This window comes from Macrosteles quadrilineatus, unplaced genomic scaffold (genome assembly GCF_028750875.1).
Source record: "Macrosteles quadrilineatus isolate MER2022 unplaced genomic scaffold, UCM_ALF_1.0 Scaffold_3__2_contigs__length_128488019, whole genome shotgun sequence".
In the NCBI taxonomy this organism is placed as follows: Eukaryota; Metazoa; Arthropoda; class Insecta; order Hemiptera; family Cicadellidae; genus Macrosteles; species Macrosteles quadrilineatus.
The window spans coordinates 63,935,199-63,959,225 of NW_026542596.1; the positions used below are offsets into that span (position 1 = coordinate 63,935,199).

The 24,027-nt window shown below is 35.7% G+C and overlaps 1 protein-coding gene across 1 annotated transcript; it reads left to right on the forward strand.

Annotated features, from left to right (window-relative positions):
• The first annotated feature begins 390 nt into the window (after nucleotides 1–390).
• LOC128991065 (skin secretory protein xP2-like) lies at nucleotides 391–20,019 on the forward strand. The gene is made up of 4 exons (XM_054413793.1): nucleotides 391–499; nucleotides 11,150–11,343; nucleotides 18,673–18,922; nucleotides 19,319–20,019. Exons 1-4 carry the CDS (start codon nucleotides 467–469, stop codon nucleotides 19,883–19,885), a joined length of 1,044 nt encoding a protein of 347 aa, XP_054269768.1. The 5' UTR covers nucleotides 391–466; the 3' UTR covers nucleotides 19,886–20,019.
• The last annotated feature ends 4,008 nt before the right edge of the window (nucleotides 20,020–24,027 follow it).

Genomic DNA, 24,027 nt, shown 5'->3' on the forward strand with positions numbered 1-24,027 from the left:
CGCGGTCCTATTAATTGTAGGCATTAATTGCGCTCACTGACCTGAGTCAGGTAGTCGGGTATTCCTGAATTGCGCCAACTACTCCAGGGAGCCACCCAATAATTTCATTATAACTGCACCAAGTGGCGGCCCTCTTTGACTGTATAATTTAGTAGTTTAGGTTGGGCTGAGTTAGGTTAGGTTAGGACATGTTAGAATGACATGTAAACAAGGACAATCCTTCTACCGGCAACTCACCCCTACCTGGCTTGGACTTGGGCGCAACTAAGGAACATTTGATCGAAATTAATGCACGACCGTCCCACACCTCCTCAGCAGCGTCCCGCATACCACAGTGATGAGCTCAGCTGATTATCATGTTATCACTACTATCAGCAGATGCGCCGTGGACCTTGGTCTGTACCAGATATAACAGTGGCTGAGTCGCCACTCGTCCAGTCAGTGGCTTGCCTCCTCTCACACAGTCATGGTCTCCACACCCACACAGACAGCCACTATCGTGAGTAAATTGAAATTTTTTGGAAATTACAATTTAGTTTTATTTGGTAACAAATTGATCTGGTACTTTAAATTTTTAGTGGTGACGTATTTGAAATGTTATGTCTACAGTACTGTACCTACTTCAAAAATGGTAGTGTATGCTCAATTTCCTAATCATGGTCTATGGGAGATGGCCACCTTATTGAACAGTGATAGTGTTATGTTCAAGCTAATTTTAATATGGTTTTTGGACTGACGTTATTTCTATAAAATTAGAAAATAATACATATGAAGATTGTTTTCTTTTCCAATAAATTTTATGGGTTCCTAGTAAAATGTTAATTTTAACACAGATATCTCTAAACTAAGAAAACATTGTTTGGGATCTAGAGCTTAGGTGCTACGTTCCAAATGATTGTTTTGCCTATGAAAGCTTTTCAAAAGTTTTATTTTCACAGGTTTTAGAATCTGGATAAGCTTTCAATTTTCTTTTATGACTCTAATAGATTTTAAAATTATTTCCTTTAAACATCCCCAGCTATATGATAGTTACTTTTGAAATCCCACTAACTAAACAAATTTTAAAATTAAAATTTCATGTTACATGTTACTGGGCAGTTATTTTTTGACGTCCTATATCTAGACACGCATATTGCATAGCTTGATTCAAGTTTGTTAATTATTTTGTTTAACTATTTCACCTTTTCTGATTACCTATAACCAATAAAAATTGTTTTAAAAGTTTTGTTTTGTCATTTAACGAATTTCCTTTGTTGCTTGGAAAATATGTTCATAATTTTTTGACAAATTGAGATATTGCATAATATTATATACCGTATTGACCTGCTACTAGCAATATGTTTTGTATTTTGTTTATCTACCAAGTTTGATATCAGTAAATCATTAGTTTATAAAATTCGTTTTACTATGTTTGGGGTTTTAACAATTTTTAATAGCACTTCTATTTTTTTAACGAAATTTCTGTTATAGTGAATTTTTTGTTTTAAATATTTGAGTTAAATATAAGTACTCATAGATATACAATATGATGGCAATTTATCGTTTAGTAAGAGAAGTGAGAACTTGTAGGTAGGTATTAATCATGTAGTGCCTGGATAGCGGTAGTGTAAAGCCAAGGTCAGCTACTTGTTCAGGACCGACACAATATACTGTTTTGCATACTTATATCAGTGCATAACAATAACTAATGTAAAACGGGTCTTTCTGTCTTTAATAGGTTCAAGATTACTTTCTAACCCTTTCACAAATCCTATTTTGTCACACGCTAAATCTCTGTTAATTTAATCCTTCCATTTGTTTGAGGAAAGAAGAGAGCAAATTACACTATTAAAATAGCCTCAGAAGTAAGTAGTTGCTAATAAAAGCTGTTAAGATGATAGGACCAAGGTTAAGTCAACACTTTTCGTCATATTTGAGAAAACAACGATTTATTGTCAAACGCTTATGGCAAGGTCATTATTCAACTAGTAAACAATAATTTCACATGTGTGGAAATCCAGCTGTCTATCAAATCAGCTTTCTTCTTAGTCCTTTCGGGTAGAGCCAATTATTTAAATTCTCCTTTTCCAACTTCAATCCACAACAAACCCGATTATAAACGCAATAACTCTTTTGATTGAATTCGGTGGATAAAATTTAGTTAACACTACTCAATAAAAAACACTGTAGTTTATATAATTTTTTCACAATTAGGTTGATCCGCAACTTTTTGCGATTTTTTGTTGTAACACATCTATAGTTCCTCCTTCAATTTCCACTTAGTGGATGTATTAAGACTAGCATCAACGACATTCTTCAATTCTTTCAATATAATTTTGTTATGTTAAATGTCCATAAATTAATTGGAATCTATACTTATTTAATACGCAAGCAGGATTTTTGTGACAATTACTCCTCCGAAACTACTGAACCGATTGACATGTTTTTGGTGTCATTGTAAAGAGCGTAACGTGAAGTTGTGCAGGAAACTTTCTTTTTAGGTAAATAATTAGTGAGTGAGGCCCTGGGGCCCTTTAAAGTTTCGTATTTATCCATAAGATTAACATGGGAAACAAAATTTGTTATGAAACTCCAGCTGTTGTCAGAAATTAAAAGTGAAATATTTATTTATGGTATCCATGGTAACAAAGAACAAACCCACAAAATTTAAAAATGTAAACAATCAGAACTAACTGTCAAATTAATTTTGATTTCAAAATTCCACACAGCTGGTCCAAATATATTAAATACTGCATGATTATTAGAACAGGAACTGTATGGATCATAAACATAAATAAAATATGCCACTCGCCCGAATGTAAACATTTAACATTGATTAAATGGAACTACTGTCAAACTATATGTTAATGTCATTAGTATGGGATTCTTTCAGTTACGTCATTTGTTGACCGAGTCTGTCCAATATTTTTTAGCTGCTATTTTACATTTACAACAATATTTTACAGGAAATAATTACTAGATAAACTCATGGATATAAGTAATAATTCAGATTCTACAATCATTGCTGTTGTTATTAAAACTGTGCATTCGCAGCAAACCAATATTTCCATTTACCTGGCTTAATTTCTACAAACATATTCCCTGAAAATGGTCATTGTTTCCTACATAAATAACAATAAGTTAATTTTAATATGAGTACCTAGGTTTGCTGCTACAGGGAAGGTAGGTGTGTTTTTGTTGAAATGTGGACAGCTTAGTATGATTGTTATTGGTTTGCAAATCCTAATTGCTCGAATTCGAGCAACATGTACACTAGTATTAAATTATACATCGTCCTCTAATAACTTTACGTATAACATTGACTAATGTTCACATAAACTTTAGGAAACTACTTTCCAATACTATTTGTTATTTTAGATACTTCCATTATTCTTTTCATGTTGTCGTAAAATCTAAAGCCTATGTATGTATGTATTTATTGTCCAAGGGACAGATATCTTCCTCCTAAAGGACAAATCTTGCAGTAGGAGTTTAAATACTAGGTGACACACTATAGTTTACAAAATTTTTTTTCAAAATAGTTTTGAAATAAACAAAAATAATCCAATATCAAAAATTTAAAATAAACCCTTACCCGCACTCCCATAAACTGGACAGAAATATAGAACACCTTTTTCCGCTGAACAATGAAGATTAATAATGAACTAAGGGGGATATAAAATTAAGATAACTAATTTCTTGTAGAAAAGTGAACTGTACTTTCTATTGCGTTATTCTACTTCCGAATATACTAAACACATTAGGAAATAGCCTAGTTGCGATTAAATGAGAAAGTAAAGTTGGATGCGAATGGATCGTTAACCACGACAGTAGCGGTCGTGCAGAGAACAGATGCCGTAACAGCTGATAACAGTCAGCTGACGCAATAATCAGCTGATAGCCACAAAGGGTGAATGTAGGGGACTCTGTCACTGTGGTTTCGGAAACCACTAGCATTGATCCTGGAGACTGCGAGTTGACTTTTCATGTGTTTCATTTTCGGTTAGATTGTAATGCACTGTTGGTCAGATATTTCAGTATTGCGTAATGGTGCACTGTAGTACTGTACGTTGGTTAGTTAAATTAGTTTAAACATTTTTGAAATTATAAAATCACTAAACAGAAAATTACTTTAAAATGTCCTCGCCTGATCTTAAAGGTTATAAAAGGACAGGCCTATGTTTGATATTTGCCTTTGCCTATAATATGAGTAAGTTATGTTTAATAACTAATATTATTTCGTTGTGTCTTCAGTTTTTAAAAGAAATAATATTTCTAAGAAATAATACGATTATTAAAGCTAGGGATGTTACAAAAGTATGTAATAAAAAACTTGGTTGTACTTGATCTTTGTGTGAACCAGTTAAATTAGCGAATTTTTAGATATCTTTGTAATATTTGGGCGACATCCCCTTATGCTGCTGATAGTAATCAAGGTTGCAGTCGAAAATAAAACCTTAATAAAACCTATATGAAAAAAATACCAACCTCAATCTCAAAGAAAATACGTTCTGTGGAGAAATTCAAAAATCATAGAAAGTACAACAGGATTTCTAAACTTCACTGTCATTTTATGTCAAATGATTTATTTAAAGTATTTGTTGTAAAATCGAAAGGAAAGTAGTAACTAATAATTTATGTGAACTAATAAAAAACTATTTCATACTTTATGGCATCCGTTTCTACATTTGAATAAAACGAAACCCGAACAAAAAATGGAATCTTTACAAAATGTTGTAAAATTTAAAATTATAAAAACTAATGGGCCTTTTACATTTGTTTTAAACCTGTATTAATATGGGATTGGTGCATGTCACGAAATCTATAGAGCATAACATAATATACCTGACTAAATCACTTAGACTTTCGGATTTTAGCGAATTTCCCATATAGGGAATAAGCTATTACCGTAGTACTTGTGATAAGACCTGGACCCGGGACCGATTTAATTTTTTGGTTTGAGGTCCCCAGAGGCCAAAAATACCCTCTGTTCAGATTCCGTTAGCACGATAACTCGAGTATAAATGATCCGAAATAAACACAAACAAATAAACACGAAAAATACTGGTAGGATTGGGCTGAAATTTGGCATCATGATAGCTCACATTTCCGATCAACATATAGGCATATTCTTATCTCTTAAATCCTTTTGGGCTCCGCCCCAGTGGCTCTGCTGTTCCCCATGTTAACCTTATGAGTATTCATATTTAAAGGGAATTAAAGAATTTAGCCAGCTGTTTCAACTAAAAGAGTTGGTTCTATGATATGCAAAAGCATTAAAAATCTATACGATTTACCAACAGGGTGCAGCACTATTATTTTTTTCATTATTTATGAAAACAGCTAATTTGAACTAAGCAGCAACAAAAAACTGTGATACACAATGAGAACTGTCAAAGTAGGATTGTTTACAGTTATGTTTATGTTTTTAATTTCATGAATAATTTATGATATTTTGCGAATTTTTATAATCTATCTTTCTCTATTGTATAGGTGAAGTAGTAGAACATTATGGCTATGGTAGATGTGTAATACTATCGCATACCGTAAATTTGAGCATAAATTTGGTAGAAACGTGTAAACCAACATTCATTCCAACGAGTTCGCAAACCAGCATGATTGGACTATGGGAACGGGGTTTTACGGGGTAAAAATTGGGTTTCCCCGTTTTTGACTCTAAAAACGTAAAACTTCACAATTTATTTCCAGATCATTTTGTAGAGCTTAAAAAAAGAATAATTTGGATATGTAAGCGTTGTTGTATGCCTAACAGTTACGGAAATGATAAAACAAACTTTAATTTTAAAATGTATATGTTATTCTAATGGAGAATAAATAAACCGTTGTAGTTTGCTTGTTTATGGATATATTTTAATCAAATTTGGCTATTTGTTTATTTTATACTAAGCTATCATCATTTCAATAAAAATACACCTCAATACCTTCCCTGTAGCAGCAAACCTAGGTAATCATTAAAACTAATGTTATTTAAATAGAAAATAAATCTGAAAATTTTCAGGGAATATTTTAGTAGAAATCCAGCCAAGTAAATGGAAATTCGCTTAGTCTGCAGGTTTGCTGTGGCGGGGGTATTTGAAGTCTATCTTTAACTACAGATGACCAAGCTTCAAGCTTCGTTGATTTTTTCAAGGACCTTGGAATACCGTTTCTTATCCGCCGAATGGCCTGATTAATAAATAGTTAGCTCAGCTTCATTGCAACATGAACACATAACATTCTTTGGGACCACTCGACCAAAGCGCCCTCTATTGCAAAACCTGCATACCTGTTGACCAGTCATGTACTTAGATCAAGCTGAATTAAGTAACTTTAATACTTTAATACTTTTCAATGAAATGGCGACCATACAAAGTAGGTATTATAAGCCAAGTAAGAATTGAGATTAGTGTAGGATGAGTGGCGCGATCTTGTAGCATTGTTAGTGACTAAGACCGACATATTCCTAAGACACAGCTGTTAATTAATAGATAATTACAACTAAGGGACCTACAGTTTATAGTGGAACCCAATCCACATTTTTGCCTTGGTATATACGAAATGGTCTAATTATCAGGATAGTACTGCGGATAGTCGTAGTACTCACTCGTGCGGACGTTAATCCACATCAGGGAGTATCGCATCCAGAGTGCATGCCTATATAATATATCCACAATTCGTTACCTCCTAGTAGTTGGATTACAGGACGACGCCACCCGTCCCAGTAATCATTAGGTTTAGACTTATTTGGAATAGCGGTCGAATTAAATGAGTTGTTAGTTGTTATAACCAAACGTGTTTAACTACTAGCATGTAAATTTAAATAAAGATTAACGAGGTATCAAATGTGTTTGACATCCTATCCTAAACTCGACTATTGATTGCCAAAATGGGTTCATTCAGCTACATCTTCGTGGACGAAGTTTTTTTTCTATTTTGTTGGATACATTTAGGGAACTCGCGATGAGATTCAACCATCCAACATTTTCCAAAGGAATATACTGGCCATATTTGGGGGTTAACGTACTTTTGAAAATAGCGTGGTGTTTATGGATCGATATTAGTACATTGATTGTTGCTAATACAATCATCATATATCCCCAACGGGTCTGTGGTTGAGTTAGCAATAATGGTTATTAAATTCAAAGATACAAACATGCCAAGTGAACCTACTGAAATGCTATTTTCCGATATAATATAATTTTAGTTGATGTGTAATACTTAAAATCTTAGAAACCCTTGGACATTTTTAGCTTGACACAATAAACAAATTATCAATATATTTGTAAAGCCTTATTTGCCAAAATGTTTGCGACTTGCTGATACAACATCATCTTTAGCACAGTTAGCACAACACAACATAATTCAACATAGTTTTTTGCACGATGTTGTATTACTATTCATTATACTGCTTTATTCATTATTAGTATTGCTCATATAGTTAGCATCGTAGGTTTGGTTTAGGTTTCTTATAGAATGGAACCATAGATAAAACATACTCCCTAACATACTCCTTTAGTAGATTTGTCATCCTTATGTAACAACTGAAGCAAATTTTGTTGTTAGTTCTGTACGTCCAACTGATGAGCTTATGTTTCGTTTACAATTTTTTGTTGGTTATTTCAGTCATTTAAAACGTCATTTAACAAAATAAAACCATACTATCATAAACAATAATTGGTCTCCTAGTTATATAACCAAATAGTACAGCACAAATCATGAAAATAACCCTAAAATATTACAAACAAAATGTGGTCTACCCCAGCGATCAGTGTGGACGTACATGAACTAGACACAAAAACAAGCTTAAAATTTACAATGGAATGAGGAGTCTACTTGTTTTGCTAAGTGGAACAATGCCTTTAGATCCAACCAACAATCCTGAGAGTTACGATTACCGAATCAGGGCATCCATTTGTATTCCGAGATCAGGTTTTGGCGGCAATGATGTGCGGGTTTTTAGACTGACCATCCTACTTCGGTAATGCCAAGGGCGAATCTTGGGCGTGGTGATAAAAGTTTTAGCATTTAAAATTTAAAATTAGGTTTAAGACTATAACCTCGTAAATTTCAAATAAGTTAAAACAAAAAATATACGGAAACAGCTCATTCATTAAATATGATTTAATGCTAATTCATGTCTTATTTGTTAAATTATTCCTATAACTTGTGCTTAAATTACTCTAAAGATTACATGCAATCTTGTAACTCAATTTCCTGGCTAGTTCGGCCATACCATATACATTACTCTCGTATAATTATAATTTCCTGTCTATAGCTAACTTCTATATCTTCAACCACCCATTATTTGTTATCTAATAACCAACCTGTATCGTACCTATACCACGCTATTACCTCTTCCTCTTCTTCTCTCCCGTGTTCGTTCCGCTCGGTTTAGGAACCGATTGTCTAATCACTCAGGTGCTATTGAGTTGCATCATAGACAAAAAGAATGAAATATAGACCGTCAGCTGTGCTGCGATTACCATAGGTTCTGGCGCACACCGCTGGGAGCACCATGTTGTTACGGCCTACGCACTTCGTAACTACACGACGCTCCCAGCGGTGTGCGCCAGAACCTTTGGTAACTATGGTAACCACAGCACGTCTGATGGTCTATATTAAATTCCTTTGTTCTATGGTTGCATTCTCGACTTTGTGTTATTCGAGGTTTTGTCAAGCGAATTTTTTCAGGTGCAGTAAATCATAGTATTATTTTATATATTTTATACTGAGTTTATAAACTAAAATGGACCAACATTTTTTTATTGGATGTTATGGATAAGAGTTCGTAAAAGAGTATGTTTTATCATGGATTGAAGATGGTCTCCGAAACAAATACTTCCTCATACATATCTCACCCTTTGCATTAGGAAGTTTTATAAATTTATTAAAATTACATTATGCTGCTTCCTACTTGATTCTTGTTACTGGACCACTTTTCACATTATTTTAATTAGTCTGGAAAACATATTCAATTAACTATTTATCGTCCTCTAATATAATAATCAAAGTGATAAGCACATGTTGCTGAATCCTACCTAAAATAAGAGAGAACAATTTAATAGCCTTTGGTTCATTAAACATGAAACACAGAATGAAATAAGTTTCAAATTTTGATGTAGGATGAAAAGCCCAGAACTCTACTGGCAAAAGCAGCAACATCAAAATTGGTTGACAACGTACATATCCAATGTTAATTTTACTTATTTTTTACTTTCTCTCCCTCTACAAAGTATATCCCAAGGGGGGTTTCTAGTTTTGAAATTTTACTTTCTTTTATGGCGCTTTTCCCATTAAAACCCATATACTAACGGAAAACCGGATTTCTAAAACATTGGCTTGACTGGTTTTCATTAAAATCTATCATGTTATAGCCCTTTTAACTCTTAACAACATTTTACTACCCTAATTGCTGTAAAAATTACGTTTAAAAAGTTATTGCAACTTTTGTGATTCCCATAAAAGCCAAAGAATCTTCCACCAACCCATTATAAGATTGGTTGACAAGCTAATGAATCAAAGTATGTGTCAGGTTTTTATACTGTTCATTTTACATGGTAATTTAATTTATTGTGAAAGATACGTCGTGTTTTATGGCCATATACAATGGTCCTTAAATCCAGACTATTTTGTGGCCTTTTCCACAATGGTCTAAGGCACTTTTCATGTGGGTTCACATCCCGTGACGAGTCTCGAATTGAGCTACTAGTTTGATACTGTGTAGTGTGTCATGCGGGCTTTAAAACTCGTTAAATTACCATTTTCCTGTTAGCAAAAATATCAATAAGTTAAATAATTTTACCTAACATAACCTAACCTAACCTATGACAGAAAGAATTAGGTGGAGAGCCAAAGACAGTATTTGGGGGAGGGAGAGTACAGCCCCATGAACAAGAGAAACAAGAGAGATGTCGCAGAACAAGAGACTTGTCCGTGGAACAAAAGCAATGTTTTGACCGGTCCCGAAATCTACCTGCTGACCCCCGGAACAAAAGTGATGTGAAGAAATTAGCCTAAACCGCGGAACAAAAGTGATACAGCCGACTGGGGTGCGGTAGACGGCAGACCCGGGGACAGTTAGAATGCCAAGGTCTGCCTCCAGTCAAGGTGAGCCTCGCCCTGGTCTCCGGCCACCCTGGACCTTGGCAAGGCACTTCCTGGGGTTATCGGACCCCACAGGGTCAAGTTTTGTCCACCTCAAAGATGATAGACACGTGTTCTAGAGATTTATCGTAAAAACGCTTGAAAATCCTCTTGGAAATCGTAATTGGCGTTATCGTAGCACCTTCGACAGCATATGATTTTTTTCTAGTGTCTAGGTCGGTGGTATTTTCAATTAAATACTAGGAAAGCACCCAAACACGTCAAATTAACCTCTTCAGACGTTTAAGGACAACAAAGCCGTTCCCCTCACACCAAAAGCCCAAGACACTAAACTCTAACACTTCTTTTGGTTTTTAACCCAAAATGTTTTAGAGTCGATTGTTACTTATTTTAAGTTATTTATAGCCTCTACAAAACAATGAATACTAATACATCGATGTTCAATTGGTTGGTTAGTTAAATCTTTAATGTACCAACAGCACATGAAAACATTCCAAACATTTTTCCTCGGGTCCATATTTTTGGGTGCGTAGTATAAGCCAAACACTTACCAATTCATGAATAGACGTATCACGTTATACGCGATTTTCTTTATAGATACATTCAGCAATTTTAATGCAGATGTTTAATTAATTTCAAACCGAAGAAATAAATATTTACAAATGAATAAAAATTATTAAATTTTAGGCAGCATCTTGATTTTAATAATAATTCTTCATTACATCCTTGCGTTCAAGTCTCCAACGAGAAATTTACTTTTTCTTCTGAGAGATTTAATTTTGTATGGTCGAGGTTATCACAATTTCTTTGGAAATATCTGCATTCCAAGGTTAGATAGATTGGAGTAATTTATCCATTCTGCTTATACAATTGACAAATTGTGTTTTGAACATATTTCAATATCGAGTAGAATCATAAGAATGGAAAATGATCAATTTAATCTCAAATAGTAGTAACTCTCCCATTCATAATTACACGATTCACCCGAGATCGCACTAAGTTCACCATTCGCCCACCAGATAGCAGCAGTAGTAAAGGTTGAGCTAACTCACTGTTTGTCCGACAGGTGGCAGCACTGTGTCTGTTCAGCGCTGTTGTAGCTCAACAAGGTAACTACGTGGATGAGGGAGGGTTTGACTATGATCAGCCAGCACCGCCCCCACGTGCCGCCCCCAGACCTGCCCCCGCCTACAGGCCCACCTCATCGCTTAACGCCGCCCCTCGCCAACCCCCCGTGGCCATCCTCAAGCAGATTAACAGGTGAGGTATTTAGTTTTTCACAGTATTTATAGAATTTCCTATAATAAATACGCGTAGCAGTTGCGTTCGCTCAGTATCAAAAATTTTATTTATCTCTGTTTATGGTACTTTCAATATAATAAAACAATGATAGAAGTTAGGTAACGATCTGCTTAAAATGTATAAATTAAATATCAAATAAATAATTAACTAAAGCCTAGCTCGCGAATCCAACCATATAACTAGTGGATATTTGGTGATGTTGTATTTCGTGGTTTTATGTGTATTGGTCTGTACATATGAAAATTATTCAAGGATGCTGAAGAAAAAGATAAATTTAGTTTTTGCTGAAGAAACATTGCCGAATAATCGATTTAAAACCGTGTGAAGAAATTATGGCTGCTGTTTACAAAAATCATACCTTGCGATACTTTGTTTAGTTTATTGGAAGAAATCAGTTGATAATACATCAATACCAAACAGTTTATGTCACAGAAATCAGGAAAATTAAATCTTGTTGGTGAAATATCGAATACATTTTTGGCAATAATTATTCTAATTGTTGTAATCGTATTAAATTGGAAACTCGAAGATTCGCCGATGAAACATCATAATACCCCCGCCGCAGCAAGCCTGCCGACTAAGCGAATTTCCATTTGTCTGAATTGATTTTCAGTTAAATATATTTTAATAACATTAGGTTTAACGAGTACCTAGGTTTGCTGCTACAAAGAAACTAATAAAGTGTGTTTTTGAGTAAAATATTGATAGCTTAGTACAAAATAAATAAATTTGCCAAGTTTGATCAAGAAATATCCATCAACAAGCAAACTACAACATTTGACAATATTCTCCATAAGAATAACGTGGGAATTTTAAATTTACAATTTTTTAAATTTTCTCCGTTACTAACAATCGAACAAAAATACTTTTATATACTAAATTATTTGTTTTTTTAAGCTCTTTAAAAAGGTCTAAAGAGAAATCGGGAAATTTTGTGTTTTGAGGGTCAAAAGTGAGAAAAACCGATTTTTACCCCATAAAACCCCCCGTAAAGCCCCGTTCCCATGGTCCGATCGTGCTGGTTCGCGAACTCATTCAAGTTTATCCCGCTTTACACCTTTAAACCAAATTTCATCAAAATCGGACAAAAATTACTCAAGTTATCGCGTTCACGGACGTATATATATATATATATATATATATATAAGTCTATATATATATATATATATACATATATAAAAATTTGAACGAATGGTGTTTTTGGCCTCTGGGGACATCAAAATGAAAAAGTAAATCGGTCCCGGGTCTAGGTCTTACCGTGCCACCTACGGTAATAGCTACTTCCCTATAGGGAAATTCGCTAAAACCACATGAAAAATTCAATAAACCATGAACAGTGTAATTTTTTTAAAGTCTGTCTGTTAAAAAAAATATATTTAGTAAGGAAAAAGTTCCAGTAATATAATTATTTTTAGGGGATTGTTTAAAGCGAGATAAAATCTAGATTTACATCGAAGTAACCAACATACTTCTCGTACTCATTGAACTATGTATCTATTTTCTTTGAGATAACTGAACCAATTTCTTCCGCAACTGCTAATATATTGAGGCTGTAGCAGCTGCTAAACGGGCCTATCTTGAAAACTGATGTTTTGAGATAATCGTTGTCAAAGTTTAGAGGTTATGTTTGGCTGTCTGCGTTGGCAGTCGTCTATGCTTAAAGAGCCTGGTGACAGCAGCTGACTTTAAGAGGCATACCATAGACGAAAGGAATAATTAAATATAGACTGTCAGCTGTACTGTGGATGCCATAGGTTCTGGCACACACCGCTGGGAGCGCCATGTAGTTACTTCGTATATACTACGTAACTACACGACACTCCAAGCGGTGTACGCCAGAACCTATGATAACCATGGTAACTGCAGCATAGCTGACAGTCTATATCTAATTCTTTTGGTCTATGGGCATACGAACAAAAAGCAACTAAAATACACATTAATTCTCCTACTATACAGGGTGAATAAAAAGTCAAGACCCCCCCCTCTAATATTTTTCCAAATAAATATACAGAGATATCCTTTTGGTGGTCGAGCAATCTTAGCAGGAAGTTTCATTTTATCATTTTGAAATTTTTGAGTGTCCCCCCAAAAGGGGTGATTTGGGGGGCAACTCAAATATTTTAAATGTAAACCCCCTTCAAGTGACACCTCATTTTGAAGTGTTAACAAAAGCTTAAAGAATGGTGAAAACTAGAGGTCACTACTCTTCTCTATCCAAAATGGTAGCCCGTCAAATGTTGTGGAAAATCAACGGTAAAATTGTTAATATTGACTGCCATTTTGGATAGAGAAGAGATAGCAAGCTCTGGTTTTCACCATTCTTTAAGTTTGTTTAAGCACTTCAAAATGAGGTGTCACTTGATAGGGGTTTCTATTGAAACATTTTTAGTTGTCCCCCGAATCCCCCCTTTTGGGGGACACTCAAAAATTTTAAATGTAATTCCCCTTCAAGTGACACCTCATTTTGAAGGGTTTACAAAAACTTAAAGAATGGTGAAAACCAGAGCTCGATATCTCTTCTCTATCCAAAATCGCAGCCAATATTAACAATTTTACCGTTGATTTTCCACAACATTTGACGGGCTACCATTTTGGATAGAGAAGAGATAGCGACCTCTAGTTTTCACCATTCTTTAAGTTTTTGTTAACACTTCAAAATGAGGTGTCACTTGAAGGGGGTTTACATTTAAAATATTTGAGTTGCCCCCCAAATACCCCCTTTTGGGGGGACACTCAAAAATTTCAAAATGATAAAATGAAACTTCCTGCTAAGATTGCTCGACCACCAAAAGGATATCTCTGTATATTTACTTGGAAAAATATCAGAGGGGGGGGGGTCTTGACTTTTTATTCACCCTGTATAGTTTTGAGTCACGCAATATTTCTGCACAACTATGACAGAAGAGGTAAATAAAGACGTCAGTTCCGCATGTACGACCCAGTTCCCCGGTTCAAGCCCCGCCACCTGTCTATACAATGTATCCTCCGGCACGCTACGACGTCTTCCTCCCTACAAGGCGCAGTCGTGACCGCGGGACATTGGTAACGATCGTCTTCCCATTATCCTGTCTCTTCATTAACTACTGCGGTGCCATCCTCTCATCTTAACGCAACGGTCGACTAGTTGACTGCTTTGAGCGTGAGATATCCCAGTTCCTACTAGGTCGACCAGATGGTTCTCGTCTACTGAAGTGTACATACCACAGACAGTCGACAGTTGTCAAAAACATAATATGTAGGCTCTTACGGGGTTTTGTCAATGGGTTAAAAGGATTTTCATAAACCTAGCATTTTTTCCACGAGCAAAACTTTAATGCCAAGAATTTTTTTCTACAGTCACCTGACAAAGTGGGCTGCGTTGCACTGATTGTACAGAAAGCTGCTAATTGATGCATTTATTTAATTTTGCTGCACACTTTTTACTTTTGCCACACTCCAGTATTCCAACCAAGCAACACAAGACAGTGTGCTTTTTTAGGCACGTAATCCGTGTACGCTTGGAAATATGTTGGCAACACTTAAAACAACGACAACGATCAGCTGGTCCAGCGTTTCCCATTTCGTTCAACGCTTGGATTTAACCTAACTTAAAAACGTGTTGTGTATTGTTAGAAAGACTAATTTTGTATATGCTTTATATAGTAACTGTAGGACAAATATTATGTGTAACTCGGGTGCAAATGCCTTTGCACACTAGTTACATAAATAACTATGTCTTGACTTTCTTAGTTTACAAACAGATCGTAGTAAGTTTAAAGTCAATAAAATAGCAATTATAGTTTGTTGTTACTTTTTTCTCTTTGGAGCAGATACTAAGGCAATTGCAATACTGGACAGGAAGAAATTGTCTCTAAGTGAACCATTAGGATGATGTCTCTATAAGGGCGGTATATATATAGTCTCTGGCTAAGCTAACATATAAACTCCGTTCTACACAAGTTTTTTTTTTGTTTGAATAAATGACATCACTGCTTCTACTGATTTTTGTAGTGACTTTAACGGTGGATTTTACTGATGTATGTGGCATAAAACATTACAAACTAGTAAATCAACCCATGTAATTGATACTGAACGTGAAATGTCATATCCTCTATGAGTGATAGACATGCGATGTCATGTGACTTTGTCAAGGTCATTGTAGGTAACCTCCCACACCACCGCATACCTAGCATTGTCTTGTACTACATTGTTACAAATTATGGTACTTGCTGCATTGTATTCCTTGTTTGGTATCTTGACATTATATCAGTACTGCCTTGTAGAAGTAATTTTGTCGCCACAACGGTTAAAGGGTATGTCAGGTTAGGTGGATTAATTAAATAGAGGGATATATAACCCCTTTACCAGTGTCTTATTGGTTTTTTAATTAATCTTTGAAGAAGATAATGAAGATTTCTGTGCACGTACATGTCACCAGCCTGTGGTTTGAGACTCCTGCTAAGCAGACTATCATTAAAAAACTACCTCCACTCTGACGAACCATAGACAAAAAGAATTAAATACAGACCCTGAGCTGTGCTGCGGTTACCATAGGTTCTGGTGCACACCGCTGGGAGCACCATGTAGTTACGGCCTACGCACTACGTAACTACACGGCGCTCCCAGCGGTGTGGGCCAGAACCTATGGTAACCATGGTAACCACAGTACGAATGACAGTATATATTTAATTATTTTTGCCTATGAACGAAGGACGAACACAGGCCTGACATTGTTTGTAACAGTGCTTCATGTGACCTAAGTCCTCAGTGGCCAATCAGTATTAAAAACATAGATTGTGCCAAAAGTATATTTATAATTGTAAATATCATTTTTTGATTGGAATTTCTATAGCCAGTGAACATAATTCCAAACCTTAAGTCTAACAAAATATCTTACTTCAACAGCTCAAAAGAGATGGTACTAGTTACTGTATTTTCAAACAAATGTTATTTAGAATTCCTTTAGCTAGGTGGTAAAATAGAAAGTATGTCAACTAATGATTTCTAAATAGAGGTAAACAATTTGCATAAACACCATACAAGTAGTTCAGACAATATCTAGGTATCTATCTCAGAACAAGGAACGATTAAAGACGTAGATTTCTCTTACACCATTTTTGCAGCACAACAAAACTATTCATACAATATCAATCGGACCTAACCGTTGCAATGAGAAACAAGAGTTAACTAGACTGTCAGCCCCGAACTTTAACAGTTACTAAATAATAAAAATATATATATATAAATACATATGTAATTGGTCAGTTACACAATATAATTTTCTCCAGGAACTGCATATTGTAAAAGTAAGAGTACAGTAATCCACTTACAATGCTAAATATCTCAAACCGAATAGTCTTGTTATGCAAAAAGTGAAAGATGTAGGCGGTTCCGATGCCCTTAACGCTATTATCACACCAGGTGTTAATCTAGACTGATTGAAATGTTCAAATCTAGATCAACAAGGATCACGTACACGCGTGTGTTGTGCGTGTGTGTTTGTGTGAGTGTGCGTGCCAACCATTGGTGACTTGACTCACGTAACTCATACATTATGCGCTTGTGTAACTTCTGAGCTTTCCTTACAATTAACGCCGTTATTTTTTACTTCCCTGACCCAAGACAGATCACGGGATGGCCTAGTTCTCACGATGTTATTCAAAGTTATTACGCATTTTCGCACTTCCACACGTTGCATTTACTTATGATAACGACACGTTATTCTGAGTACACTCTTATATAATAAGTGTTCGTATTACAAACCAGATTGCATGGATATAACGAAAGAAGTATGTTAACTCTAACGATATATTTACCCTTACACGGGTATTGAGATGTACTAAATATCGATTTCACCCAGTCAGTCAAACATGTCATTATGAGGTCCAATTACAATTAACAACAACGAATTATGTTAATACAGTTATTTACAAGTCAGATTATACATTTCAGGAAAAAGACTATTGTCTGGTTTTTTATTAGATTCATTAATATTTTGGAATTTAAAATCTCACACAAAAACTATTACTATGGATAATGATGAACTCTGATAAATAATTATGGCCTAATTTTAGTCATAGTCTATATTGATAATTCAAGAGTAAAATCCTAAATGACGACTTATTTTGGGAGAGTCGTGCAAATGTTTCAACCCAGATCAAACAGAATTTATGTGGCTAGAAAATATTAATTATAATGTTACTTTCTTTTGCATTAGGTTAATAGCACATTTGTTCTATTTCCCCTGCCAAAACATATGAACGATCTAGGTTGACACTTTATGGGCGGTTATTTTTTACTGAATTAATGGACACTACAATATTATTGGATTCAAAAATCCAAATACTTTTCCATCTATGAAAAACAACGAATTTGTCTGAGAGTAAAGTTCAGGTTAATGTCCTTCATAGCTCACGCTCGGTATCCTTGAATAAAAGCACACTAGAAGATCGTTACGTTGCAAGTCAATGCACTGTATATGAGCGGCCATACATCATCTATAGATTATATGGAAGGACTTATCGTATGACTCAAAGGGAAAGGATAATAAGGCTTTACAAGGAAGTTCAGGAAGGTCATCTCTGCAGTGACCTCCGAGGAGGCGAGCAGAACAACGCCGAAGAGTCTTCCTGGACATTGATTCAGAAAAGTTAAAATTATTGAAATGTTTAGCATGATTTCTAAAGTCTAGTTAAACTGTTGTAAATAGAGGTAAGGTTAGGTTTTCAACATCAAAATTTTTTTAGATTTTTTACTAATACGGGCGAACAAAATTAAACATTGGATTCTGTTCTATACACAGTGTAAAAGGGTATAACAGTTTATCATCATCTCTCAATGGACTACCTTTGGAGCTTGAGATCCTTGGAATCATTATCTACGTACTGGTGATATTACATATGCATAAAACAATACAGTATACAACATGGGATGGATTGGTTCAACCCCCAAAAAGATGTTAGGGGTTTTCTCTTTAACATGGTTAGTTTTCTTTCTTAGAAAGATTCCACTTGTGTTGAAACTGACCAAGAAATTTCTAGTCTTTTAGTTTCAATGTCAGTGGAATTGTGTGAGAGAGAAAACTAAACTATTTTAAGATAAAGTGGTCCAAAGCCAAAAACTGTTTTATAAGTATGCAGAAACCATTACTGTCCATCCACCACAAGTCTGAAAAGCTGTACTGGGGTATCAAAATAACAATCCGAGTTACAAAAAGTGTTCTGATCTTCCTAAGAAAGCATTTCCAACATCCAAGCGATCTATCACATTCTTTTACACGTTTGTTTATAGAATTGAATGTGTTTTCAGGCACAATGAGGACGGATCCTACACCTATGGATATGAGGGTGCTGACGGAGCTTTCAAAATCGAGACCAAACTGCCCTCAGGGGAAGTAATGGGCAAGTACGGCTACGTGGACGACAACGGCAAGGTGCGCGTCGTAGAGTACGGAGCCAACAAGTACGGGTTCCAACCCGCTGGGGAGGGAATAACCGTAGCCCCTCCTACACTGGTCGACGAAAGCGCTATTACCGAGAACGCCAGACCGAGCAAGAAGGTATGTGTGCAAATGGTTAAGTCAAGATAAATATAGTAGGTAAATAACAAACCACATAGCCATATATTCGTTGGCACGTTTTGGTAAAATACTCTAAAGACTAAATTGTATGGTGCTTAGTGAGGATTACTTGTATGATAAGTGGGCGATCCTCTGTCCAAAAAAATGTAGTTATGGATTAAATGTTGCATATGACAAGTCAATGCAATTTCTAATAGAAAAAACAGATCAATAATAGTTCTATGGTGTATAACATATATTTTGTTCGGAATATGTGATGGGAAACTGCCCATAAAATAAATTGCACATAGATTTATGTAGTAGTTTTTTCTCCATTAGACATGGTAATAATATTGATTTGTATTTAGTTTTTATTGTTATAATGTTTGTTTAAAGGGAGCTGCCAGACCGGTAGTTTCTGAGCCGGTGGAGTACGACGACGGTCAGTACTACGAGGAGGTCCCAGCCAAGGCTCCACCTCCACCACCCCGCCCAGTGGCTCGCCCCGCCCCTCGCCCCGCCCCTCGTCCTGCCCCTAGACCCGCCCCACAACCCGAGTACACCCAGAGCTCTTTCCCTAGTTTCCAGTCCGCCCAGAACTTTGGACCTTCCAGACCTGCCCCCTCCGCGTCTCTTGGACCTGCACCTCCACGAGCTGCCATCCCCGGTGCTGTTCCCGTCGGTCCATCCTCCTCTTTCTCACAGCCTGCTCCCCGCCCAGCTCCACGCCCTGCTCCTAGACCCCAACCCCAACCTCAACAGAGCTTCTTTTCCCCCGCTCCCGCCCCTGTGTATGAGAGGAACGGACCTGTATCCTTCGCCCAACCGCAGCCCCAGCAGCCCCAGCCCTCCAGAGCATCCTACGGACGATCAGGTGGCATCCTCGACCAACTCGAGAAGGACTACGCCCTCCCGGCCAACTCGTCACCAGCACTCCACGACATAACCTTCGGCTCGTTCTAGGAGTCACAGTTACTAGTGCTGTTCATGAACTATATTTTCAAATTTAGCTGTGTAATATATATTTATTAAGGAGAGCTGTCATATCCATGTGAACCGACTGTTGTGTGGGTGAAATAAAGCCACTTTTGTACATAGTCTGTAAAATGATATTTTAGGTAATCTCGACCAGGTGTACTTTGCACACATTAAGCCCTGTGAATGTTATGACTTACAGCATTGTAAACGTTGTTCCCAATGTCAATTCAGTAAATAAGTGCATTCTAGTAGATGTATAAAAGAATACGTGTCATTCAAACTAGTAAACCATACTTGCCGTACAAAACTGTGTTCATTGTTTTGTTAGTATAATCGGACAGATTTAACAACGTTTTCCCCCATCTGTACAGCTACAAACCACTGGATGGACAACCAAAAGGGTGGTCCCAAAAACATTATTTTAAATCTTTTTTGCTGTGCGATGTTGTTTTACCCTTAATTTAGACTTGATTAAACCTTGATTGACAAACTAGCATAAAACTATAGCTTAAACTACAAAAAACACACAACTCTTTTATATAAGATTTTTAAACATACGTTCAAACTAACAATTAATGTGTGTATACACTTTTATGTAATTGGTATTTTTTATTGTACATTCTTCAACGCCATGATTTCTGTATTACAATGTTGTAATCTGTAAACTTTTTTTTTTTTTTTTTTTAACAAGTATTTATTTACAATCTAATTCGAGAAATGTCTAATACAATTTGAAATTACAACAAGTCATTCACCATATTTTAAGTTGTACGTAGGAGCATTGACTATAAACCATAATTCACACACACTACTTGGTAAGTAAACCACAAAGGAGGAGATGGAAACTATAGCCAAATCTTTGAATCATTTATCAATGAACAATGACTAACCAGGGAAAGTCCAGGTTAAGTAGGGTTGGTCAGCAACAACTGGGTCATCGTGTTTGACCTTGCTCTACTATCATCCATCAGTCATTAGTGGTAACAGCTACAGCACAACAGGAGGGTCGGTAGGTAGAACCATAGACAAAAAGAATTAAATTAGACTGTCAGCCGTGCTGTAGTTATCATGTTTACCATAGGTTCTGGCGCACACCGCTGGGAGTGCCGTGTAGTTACGTAGCGCGTACGCCTAACAACACGGCTCCCAGCGGTGTGCGCCAGACCCTATGGTAACTGCAGCATGGCTGACGGTCAATATGTAATTCCTTTTGTCTATGGTTGAACAAGTGAAGTGACGTCATCAGCCTGCGTGACGTCTCCAACAATAAAGTTAACACCATACTTCGTAGTGATGTCAGATTTAACATTTTCACAGTTTTAGGAGCGTAAGGGATTTATTATCTTAATTACCCTAGATTTTCCTTTGGAACATATCTTGATATCTTGATCCAATATAGAGAGACCTTGGACCACCTGGAAACAAAATTAAAGTACGGTTATGTCCAGTGACTCTCGCATGTAGACGGAAACAGACAGAAAATTAGCGACTTCATCTGATCTATAAAGAGCATTGCCCTCTAGAGGACTATGTTTAATCCATAGGCAAAAGGAATGGATTAGCAATTAATGTACTCCAAGCACAAACACAGAATAATTCAATCTTTTCACAACACGTTTATGCCTAGTATTTATGTTGGTACAACTACAACTAAATAGTAAACATCGAACCACAATAACAGACTGATTCATTAACAACACAAGTCTAAAAAGTAATATGTCAAATCTATATGAAATGATTAACTATGATAAAACACACTCCGTGACACACTTCAGAGTCACACATCAGCTGATATAATATAAGTAAGATAAATCTATAAATACTTTCAATACAGGGAATAGTACGATTAAAAATGCTCTGTGATGGGTCTATCATCCATTGATGCAGCAAAAGTACGTCTATATTTAGTAACCTTTGATTGTGTTGGTAACTTAAAAAATAAAATGAATAGTAAAAATTACATGACAATTACCATATATAGGTAGCTAAGAACAAAACAAAACGAACAATATAGCAAAAACAAATATAGCAATATACAACAATATAACAATATAGCAACAAATATAGCAAAAACGAACTATATTTAGCTCATGCATAAGAGTGATAAATCTATAAACTAACATGTTTAATCTACAAGAGATTAAGTTATAATTAAACATCTATCTATTCTATATATATAATACGCTAAGCCGATTTTTGTGAACAGAACTCCTCCCTCATTTTTGGACCGATTTTGATGATTAAAGTGTCAAAAAAATTGCCCTGATCTGTAGTTTTGCAAAGTGTTTTTCGTTTTTTGATATCTTTATTAGTTTGGGCAGGATCTTCCATCAAAGTTTAGTTTTCTCCCATAAGATTAACATGGGGGAATCTAAATATTTAATTGGAAACTTTGTATCCACTAATTTGAGAGAACGGCTGGGCGTAGAAACTTGGTAGAGGTGTCCAAAGAAAGGTCTTGGTCTGTAGATGAGTTATCAAAAGAAAAACGAAGAAAATTCGCTTAGGGCTCTGCCCCAGAAGCCTTTAAAAATCCCTCCACAGATTTGTTTACATTTTGGTCATGTGGATAATACTTTTTAATAAAACAGCTGTTAGTTTTAAAATTGTATTTTAAACAACACACATTTATTGGGAGTTACTCAATTGTCCAAAAGAAGTATTTGCAATGTTATTTTCTGATTTTAAAATTGATTTTCTTCTGTATCATGTCATGTGTTCCAATATTAAGTTCCATTACGAAATCAGTGGAAAATCCTTTTATGACAATAACTCTTACAATTATTTCTTATTGAACTATCTTATATCTATTTTACGGGTTGATTTCTGCCTTTTCACAACTTTTCCCTATATTTAATCATATTTTTCTAGACGGGTCATCATAGGTTCATGAGATTATTGTCATACTGTACATGCTTTCAATCATTGGAAAAATCTTCGATTGTGTAATACAATACAAAATAATACAAGTGCAGACGGTGCCAAATTGAGCCGTGTCCATATAAAAAAAAATTAATAATGGTTTACAGCAACTGGATAAAACATTGTACAATATTTATTTAGAAATATGTGCATGATTTAGAAAGTCATTAAGCTGGAAAACTGCAATATACTGCAAACTTTTCAGAGAGGTTACTTCGATTACAGGTAACAACCAATTAACACAATTTTTTGTTTTTTGGAAATGCCACATTACTATGTCATTCGTATTATTTTTTGCCAATGAAGCTGCACAACTATATAAATGAGGAGGCCCCTAAAGTTCAAGAATAAAAGCCAACTTCACTACAAGTATATTCCACTACACCTAACATTCCGTAGAGAGATTATATTGACAACTTTATGTACCTGATAAGGCTGAGACAACTAACTGACATCCCCCATGTCAAGGACAGCTTTAACAGTACCTTCACCACCAATTTCTCAAAACTGTGCTAGAGCGTTATTCATTGGCTTAGAAGTGCGATACGAACTGACGCGACGTGACGAAGGAAAAATCAAACTTACACTGTAACGGATATACCTCTCTTTGAAGTTAGAACGTGTCTTCCCAACAAACAGATTTCTTTTTCAAATAAAATCATAGATTAATCTGCATTACACCGATGAAATCACGGAAGTGTTTAAGTACAAAGATCCACCATTACGATTTTAATACTATTTAAAGGTTCTTCCAAACGAAGAGATACCAGGTAGCATACTAACAACTCCAATGACGTCCAGTATGGGAAATATTTTATTCATTGAATGATCAACCATATTTGGTAACTAACGCAATTAATATCATTATTGTTTTTACACTTATTAATCTTTGAACATTGCTAAATGCTCAAAATAATAATTTCACTCAATTTATCGCAGTTAGATGAATTAGCGTATGCCTTGAAAATAACCGTCGATTTCGACGGGTTTCACCTAGTTCTTCGTATATTTATCAACCTCATGGATCAGCTGAAGATAGTTTTAAGTACGTCCATATATCCAGTAACGAAGAGTGTGTTAGTATGGTTCCCATGACGACCTTTATATCGCCGTAGGTGAGTGGTTTGTGGTGTACCGTGTCTCCGTATCAGTCTCATTGCTGTCATTGACTCTTACTCTACATCCTGCACAAGCATAAGATATAA